At 44.5% G+C, this 8658-nt stretch overlaps 1 protein-coding gene across 3 annotated transcripts in view; it reads right to left on the bottom strand.

Annotated features, from left to right (window-relative positions):
* Positions 1-404: 404 nt before the first annotated feature.
* The window catches only part of CEP295 (centrosomal protein 295), a 510218-nt gene continuing 501964 nt past the window's right edge, over positions 405-8658 (bottom strand). For all 3 annotated transcript variants that reach the window (XM_085621392.1, XM_085621393.1, XM_085621394.1), the window contains one exon: positions 405-851. In XM_085621392.1, the coding sequence (XP_085477518.1) occupies positions 816-851 (36 nt within the window). In that variant the 3' untranslated portion in view covers positions 405-815. The remainder of the gene's footprint in view (positions 852-8658) is intronic.

Raw genomic sequence — 8658 nt, 5'->3', positions numbered from 1 at the left:
ATCTACAGATTTCTGAAAGCAAAGAAGATTTTTCCGGATTAGGGCCAGCCTCAGAGTATATAATGGTAAGAGTACTGTTACAATGCTTTAAATAGCTTGCATCCCAAGACATTGTTCCACTACGTGGCGACTCATCCTTTTGCTAGCGTACACATTTGTTCCTGCATTCTGCTGCCTTTGTCCTTTCTGGTTAACTTACGTATTACATAATTTGTAGTGTTTTTGTTTAAAATACTAAAATCTGGTTAAAACAAAATAATCTTACTGATAATCTCAATATTATGATGGTAACAATAGCTAGTAAGGATAATAACGTGAAGCACCATTGGTTCAACAAAGTACAAACACTGAGAAAACTAATTTGCAGTCTCTTATTAGACACGGTTCAATGAACAATAATGAAGGACATATAGAAATATCCGATTTTTATTAAAAGATTTAACAAACGTTTTTTTAAATAGATTACTTTTAAAAATACAAATTTACATAATACTTAAAAAATACATAATTTGTGTCGATCAAGTTCTATTTGAAATATTACATCTAAAAAATTAAACAGAACATTGATACATAATACAAAGTGCAGCTCTATTGATCATCAATAATGCATCAATAAAACAGGTAAAATAAGCTTTCAAATAAGACCACATAAGATCCTTGTTTAAATGGTGTAACTGTACAAAGAATAATCTTTCAATATAAGATTCAATGATTAGTCAATCTGATGAATACCGAATATTTCGAGGGTACAGCACCATTAGCGTTTCTAAACACCATTTCTTCCGATCTTCCAATCTCTTATGAAGAATGATCTTTCATGACGTTTTGGCACGCAGTTTTTCCAGAGTTTTCTGCGTATTGAAAAAGAAGTTATTGAAAATATGAAGAATTATAATGTTTAAGCTAGAATAAACAATTTTGAAAACTGTGGTTAAGACCTGACAAAATGAGGCTTGGAAGAAATAGCAAACGCTATTCATTAGAGTGATTCTGGTAGGAGAGACCCATCTTCTTCTGACTAATAGGACGTTCGCAGGGAGGGGACAGGCGGCCATTAGTGCATAAGCAGGGTGCAACCTTTGACGACTGTGTGATTACAAGGCCATACTCGTTGTACTCCTCCATGAGGTTTTCCTTAGTTTAGATCCTAAAGACACTTCACATAAATTCACAAACTTTGCTTTTTTTTTCTGTCATCAAGCTGGGAACCGCATTTTAAGATAGAAGTATTACAGACACTGACTTAATAATTTGTTTATGAAACCTATTAACTTCATTGACTTTGCCTGCAAATTAGACAATGAGGTGGAAAAAATTAAACCTGCATCAAAACAAAAAGTTATCTTAAGATTTTTGCAGGTATGTAATGGGTGAAAACAATATAGAACGGGGGTACAATACATCTGTTGAATGCAAACGCTGAAAAGGTGATTACAGGTTAGGTACTGTTTCGATCACAGCCAACGTGATACAGTAACACTGTTGCAAACACCAAGTTTCTATACAAACCAAACACCAAACCTAGGCTGCATATTGTCTCTACAATCTTGAAGAAGCAAGATTGCCCTATTTAATTAAAGTGTATAAACAATTTAATGCAAAGTGACATATAAAGATTTTACTGCACTCAAAACTCTTAAAGTATGTAAAAAGTCTTGAAGTACTAACACTATCTCAGCATTTAATTAACTATCCGTCATTCAAATGTCAGCTATATCTGAATCTCTAATTTATACATCCCTCAGAAGAAAGCATTGACTGGATCTCTGACTTGCTTAAGACTAAACACCTAAAATGGAAGGGGCGGGAGAGCTTAGGACGTGGGGAAAGTGGTCCTCGCCATTCAGTGAGCTTGTAGCAGTAATTAGTATGATGTCCGGTACCAGAACTAAAGGCAGTGTATGTAATAAGGACTCCCCAGTTGCCTCTGCATTGTTTAGCCCCTGAAGAACTGCCTGATAATGGTAAATTCAACACATCTGAGCCTTCCAGCCCCCAGCATCAGTGTAGATTCCAATGCTTTTTTCATGACGCTAACTCAGGTGAACACAGAGGAACAGTGGAATCAGCAACTCCTAACAGTCCAGACACAATGCAGCTGATTCCTCAGTCTTTTTAATTTCTTGTACTAGTGAACTCAGTCTCTTGTCCTGATAAGCCCCCCACCCAGGTTCCCCCAGGATTCTAAGACCTTAGTTAGGATGCCCACTGTTGTGATTTAACTGTCATTAAATACAACTCTGGGTTCACCAGTCTGGAGCTTAAAGTAATCTTCAATGAAACCCTTCCTTCTTCTGAGGGACAAAGAGACACATTAACCAAACAGAACGATTGGAAGTAGGATGTCATTGTAGGAAAGTGCCCCTTTTTGCATGTACATTGTACCCCAGGTATCTAGGGTATGGGTACCAAAGAGGGTCACTAAGGGCTGCAGCATGTATTGTGCCAACCTAAGAGAATCCTCACCTAACTCATGCATACTGCCATTGCAGGTTGCGTGTCTTGGTGCAGACAAAAGTGAAAACACAACATGGAACACAGCTCTGTGTGCCACGCCCACAGACACTGAATACAGTAAATGTAAATTGATACTTGTATAGCGCACTACTCACCCGCAAGGGTCTCAAGGCGCTTGTACGAATACCGCTGTGGAACCCATCCTGGCTTTCCCTGTGAGGTGTCCACTCCTGGGCACCCCCAAGGTGGAGGCCAGGCATCCTTAGCGTTGTGGGGGCCGTATATGCAAGTCTCTCCTATGGCAGGCCTGAAAGTCCTAAGGCAGGGTTCACTAAAATGCATGTGTGGATATATCTTCATGAGCAGATAAGGCCCTGTGCTGGCCAGTTCAATTTCTGCCGTACTAGTGAAGCCATTTTAAGTACATGGACACTGCTGAAAACAAGTTCCCCAGCTACACGGTGACTTCACTGATAACAAAGCTGCTTGGTATCAAGCATCTTGTATTAATAAGCCAACACCGATTCCAGTAATGGATTTATTAATACATGCACCCAGGGGGCACCTTAGAGTTGCCCTCATAAAACCTACCAACTACTAGTGTGCTGGCTGACTGGTTCTGACCAGCCTGCCACCACAGACTAGTGGCTGCCCAACCCCCCCCCCCCCCCCCCGCCCCCCCCGGGGTGAAGGCCAATGCTCTCAGGAGGTCATAAACAGTCTGCTCCGGTAAAGGGTGTATACATGCCCTTCCAGAAGGATGACTTGTAAATTTGTATCCAAGGCAGGGGGTTAAAAGAGGCCACCGCCTTTGGTATGCAAATCAGTCTCTAAGGGATGCCACCCCCATGACCAGGGCCCATTTGGTGCCTGGACAGGCGAGAACGTTAGTAGTCAGAGAGGCGTTTTCACCCTTCGAGTAGTTTCACTCCTAAGGTGGGCTACTTGATGTGAACATGAAATTTCAGTCTGCCATTTTTGTAATGCCAGAATTAGGAACTCTGGGACAGGATTATGTCCGCTTCCCACAGGAAGTAGTCATATAGTCATACAGGCCATTGAAGCTTCTCCCTTCGAGCACTTGTCCATCCTGGTGGAGGAGGTGTGACACCTCTGCCCAGGATGTGCATTGTTTCTGGTCCCAGAGAGCAGGGCCTCTCCCCCTGGGGGTCCAGAAACATGTCTAGCGGTGGCTGGCTGCCTACAGCCGGTCAGAGACCAAACCAGGGTTGGAGGGTTTATAGGGGGCACCTCTGAAGTTCCCTCTGTGTACATGGTACAATAAATACCACAATGGCATCAGTGTGGATTTATTGAGAGGAGTAGTCTGGTACCAAACACTCCTGTGTTCAGTGAATCCATCATGGTGCTGTGGAACTAGAGTTGTCGAGTTTCCAGCCCATGTACACTCTATGGCTTCACTGGCAGTCACAATATTGAGGCAGATATGCCTTCACTTGTGGTATAGTGCACCCTGCCTTGAGGCCTGCTAGAGAGGTGACTTGCCTACGTCGTCAGGCAGTGCTGGCTGACATGGGACCCAGGCAGGGTGCCATGCCAACTTTGTCATTTTCTCCCTCACAGGGGCATGCAAGCTGCAAGGGAAGTGGCATGGTCCCAGTGAGGGGTGTCCCAGGCGACACTTCAGCTCCCAGGCAGCTCCCAGGCCCCGTCCCGTGTTTTCGCGTTTATCGCCGGCTGCAGAGTGCGAGGAGGAGAAGGACGCTGAACTGCTGCCCCGCGGCTCCCGCCAATCTTGCTAGTCTTTGCCTCTGTGCAACAGCGAGACACAGAGTTTCTGCTTCACGGCTCTCATCCCCACGGCCCCCGCTGAACTTGCTTCTTTGTCTCTGCACAGAGACCATCAAGAGACGACCAATGAGTCGCTAATGGCCAGGTAGTCAAGTCAAGTGGTAGTCAAGTGAGACTCGACCCCCTACAGTGCTCCTGTCAGCTGTATCTCACCAGACTACCACTGCATTCATCTGGCACCGGAGGAGCTGAGGGTTGCAAGCTCAAGTGGCAGTGTGCAGCAGAGAACGGTGGGCTGCAAGTACAGGGGTAGGTGGTGTTTTGACTTGGGGTCTTGTGGGCGGCGAGTGTGGCCGCCATTAGCGGGCGGTTGCCAAGAGTGAGCCCAGGTTGAAGTAGCAGAAGCGGCCCAAATAGGTTGGGTGCGGCTTGCTGCTCCATCCTGAGTGCCCCGCTCGCCTGGCCCCTCTGACCCACCATTCCAGCCACACACCCCGTCCTCAGGGGGTACAGTATTCAGGGAAGCATCATATTGTAGTGGCAATCAAGGAGCGCGTGCAGTACATCTAGAGCCTATAGTGGGGGGGGGGGGGAGAAGGGATAGTACACATTTAAACGGTCCAACAGAAAAGCTAAGCAATCTGCAATTTAACAAAATCATTTTGTCTGATAATTCTGGCATTCATTCTTAGCCAGGTAGGAGAGCGACTGGTCCAAACAATCAGACCACCATATCATTCAGCTACCATTCAGGCAACGCAAAATGAGATCAGGCAGGGTCAGAATGCAACCCAAGCAGAAGCAAAAATCAACAAGCATTGGCATAGCTATAGGTCCCGCATTTGGGACCTTGTAAGTAAGTATAAAACTTCGTTTACACTTACTTCGTATTTAGGATGCAGTCTTACACTTCATTTTTTTTTTTTTTTTACTTACAAGGTCCCAAAGGCGAGACCTATTGGCTATGCCAATGCTAGTTTTAAAAAGTTGGCTCCCAGACATGATCTGTGCCGAAGTCTAAGGCCTAAGCAGGCTGCAAAGATGAACGTGCGGCGCTGGTAAATACCTCAATTAGAGTCGGTCCGGAACGATCCTTCCCGGAATGAAGAAGGAAAACATGTAAGTTTATACTGATAGGGTTAAAAAAGCACGAAAAATGCAGGAAATCTGCCTGGAGTGAGTAATGGAAAGAAAGGTTGATGACTGGAGAGTGAAAAGAAGAACAGAGAGAAAAGACTCACCGCTGGCGAGGGCGGGTGGGTGGGAGATGGTGGAGTGGTGGATCAATCTGCTGATCGTCCTGCGTGGGGGCAAGGCTGCTGGAGATCGAGTTTCGCGCACTGCGTGACACGATCAAAACAGCATAGGCAGAGCAAGGCTCGCCATTGTGAATGTTCGGTGCAAGATGCCACATAGAACAAGCATTTGCAATGCAATAGGTCTCGCATTTACGCGAGTTTGAGCTATTGGTATTGTAAATGATAATGCCTTTTATTTATGTTTTAAAAACCAAAACATAAATAAAAGGCATTGTCATGTACAGTGCCAATAGCTCAAACTCGTGTAAATGCGAGACCTATTGCATTGCAAATACTTGTTATACAGTTACTTGAGGGGTCATATATAGGTTCATACTAATAATCAAGTACCTTAACAAAACAAAATAGCGTTCAGGTTACATACAAAGACGTATCTATTTGCACGCGTGCACACACATACTCTGCCCTCTCATATACGACCTGAATTTTTTTTTTTACAGTCAGATCACTGCAGCAGGCACGCAGACTTGTGAGCTGCCAAACTGGAACCTGTAAAGCTTAGCAGGTTACAGTTTCCCAAAGATGATGGGTTTCAGTAGCATAGGCCCAGCTTACCAGTCTTCTAGTGCTAGGCTGTTAACAAGCTCTTCCTATACAAAACTATTTGAACATATAGATTTGAAGGGCTTCAAGAATGTTGATTAATTTTCAAAAATCACATTTCTTTCCTTGGACTCTTTTAACAACAAAAACTTTTATCACCCTTATGCTGGTCTTTCGAACACCGAACCCCTGCTTAATGAATACTCTTTCTAAGTAGGATGGGTTAGTAGAGATGGGTGTAAAACCTCGGACTCACCTTCCAAACCTTACTAATGCACACCACTGGACGCAGAAATAATTCATCAAAATGTTTCAGAAGTATTGCATGCCAGGGTAGGAATGGAAACAAGCGCCCTACACTGCTAAATAATAGCACATCTCCGGAAAAGACCTATAATTAACTCAGCAGGTCTTCCGGAGAGGAGCACTCCAATAGAATGAACGCGCAAAAGCTGTTCATGTGAAGCACGTTCACAGACCAGAATCTGCTCGTGGGAAGCGCGTTCACAGACCAAAGTCTGCTCGCACACTGGTTATTATTATTATTGATACTGTTGTCAAAATGTTTAACTTGTTGTTAATTTGGGTCTATCTAATTCTTTCCCGTCAGCTCGAAAAGTAGTTTTGCGGGTTGGCTCCAATTTTTACTCTGTACGTTACCAGACTGACAAAACGACTGGTACTGGAGAACTGAGTGATTGTGCACCCGTCTCCGGTCTAGGCCGTGACGACAATCCTCGCCAGAAACCGTCCCTCCCTCCGCCTTCTCCCCCGGCCGCTGAAAACAAGATGGAGAAGAGACTGAGCTTCTGAAGCGCTGCAATATCTTCACCCCTCTTTTCCCCGTTTTTGACCAGAAATCCTGGCGAGTGAATCTCGGAGTAAAGCTGGGCTTCAATCGGGACAATGAGTGGCGCTAGTAGCGCGGGGGAGTCCCCTGAAGAGACAGCAAAGGCGTTGGCTGATGTAGCGGTCTTTTACCGGTCAGGTGAGAGCGGCGCGCCCGAAATTCCGTATAGTCACTCACAAATGGAAGCTGCAGCGTGACCTAGGTCATTGTGTGTGAATTAATGTCTTTCTTACCCATTTAGTTTAATTGCAGGTTGTGCTGCTTTGGGATAGGGCAGTTGGAGTCCCGCTTGTTACCTAGATGTGTTTTTTTTTTTTTCTTGTCTCAGCCTTGGTGTCTGCACTTTGCAAAGACAGCGGGTTCCAGTGGTCTGCTAGGCGACGTGCACCTTTTTTTATTGCAATGGGCGTTTACACGTACCTCTCTTTTGCTTACTGTGGTCCCTGGTAATGGTCTCGGTCACTCACGAATGCGATGGATCAGTCGTCCACCCAGCATAGGTTCTTGGGGTGGCAGTGAAATAAATCTCAAGGAACCAACACAAGCATTTGCGAGTTTGAGCTATTGACATTGCAAATAACAATGCCTTTTATTTTTGTTTTCGTTATTAAAATAAATACGAAAACAAAACTAAAAGCCAATGTCATTTTTACAATGCCAATAGCTCAAACTCGCGTAAATGCGAGATCTATTGCATTGCAAATGCTTGTTACTAGACCTACTGCCATGTATCTGCTTCAGTGCTCGTAAACAGTGTTCCATACTCTACCCGTTTTTGAAGCTGCAGGACCTACTAATATCCTAAATTATACCCCCGAGTACCACTGTTTTAACATGTGTTCCAAAAAAATGCCCAAATAGCTGCCCAGTTATTTTCAACAACAATATAACCTGGTATTTGTAAAGCGGGAACTAATCACCCCTAAGGGTCTCAAGGCGCTGGGGGCCGTCGGGCAGATTAAGCGAGCAATTGCCCAGAGTCACAGGGCTTAGCTGCCACCAGTACCTGGAACCGAACCGTGAGCCCCATGGTACGGAGTCTGTAGATGTTTCTCCTCTACTTGGTCCCCCCCAATCTCTCCCCCCCCCCCCCCCCCCTTTTAGGTCTGGCTTGATAGTGTACCTGTCTGCATGATCCATTATTTCCAACATCCACAGACCGGGAGAGGACTTTGGGTCAGCCCCATTCTGCTGTTTGATTATTATTGTCTGCTGGGAATTTGGTAGTGAGGCAGTGAAGCTTGTGTTGGGTGACAGGGTGCACTAGCACAGCAGTTCTCAACCTTCTGACTTCTGTGGACCGCCTCCGAATCACCACTGGAAACAGAGGACCCCTGCCTAAGAGAGTTCTGCAGTTTGAACCTCCAAAAAATGCACGAAAATACAGTCAAGTGTACATTGAACCAGTATGCACATTATGAAATATTTGATTTCATTTACAAGCAAAAAATATCCAAAAATCTAAATTGTAATTTTAATGAAAAGGTTAGAGCTTTTCATAATTTGGTTTTTGCGTGTGTATTTTTGATGGTGCATACAAGTGCTTCACTCAATGTCACCAATCATCAATTCTAGTTCAGTATTTGCAGGGCTGCTGCGAAGCAAGCTTAGTGTACCAATTACATTTTACAGGGCGTTTAAATTTTTCACTTTTGCTTATTTTATGCAAATATCCTTTATTAGTCTGCTAATAACCATTTTCTGAGCAGTTGCAGAAACCCTAAGTAGGTGTCACGA

The sequence above is a fragment of the Triturus cristatus genome, chromosome 8 (genome assembly GCF_964204655.1).
Source record: "Triturus cristatus chromosome 8, aTriCri1.1, whole genome shotgun sequence".
In the NCBI taxonomy this organism is placed as follows: Eukaryota; Metazoa; Chordata; class Amphibia; order Caudata; family Salamandridae; genus Triturus; species Triturus cristatus.
The sequence above is the reverse complement of the archived record's forward strand: the minus strand, read 5'-3'. Positions and strand labels throughout refer to the sequence as shown.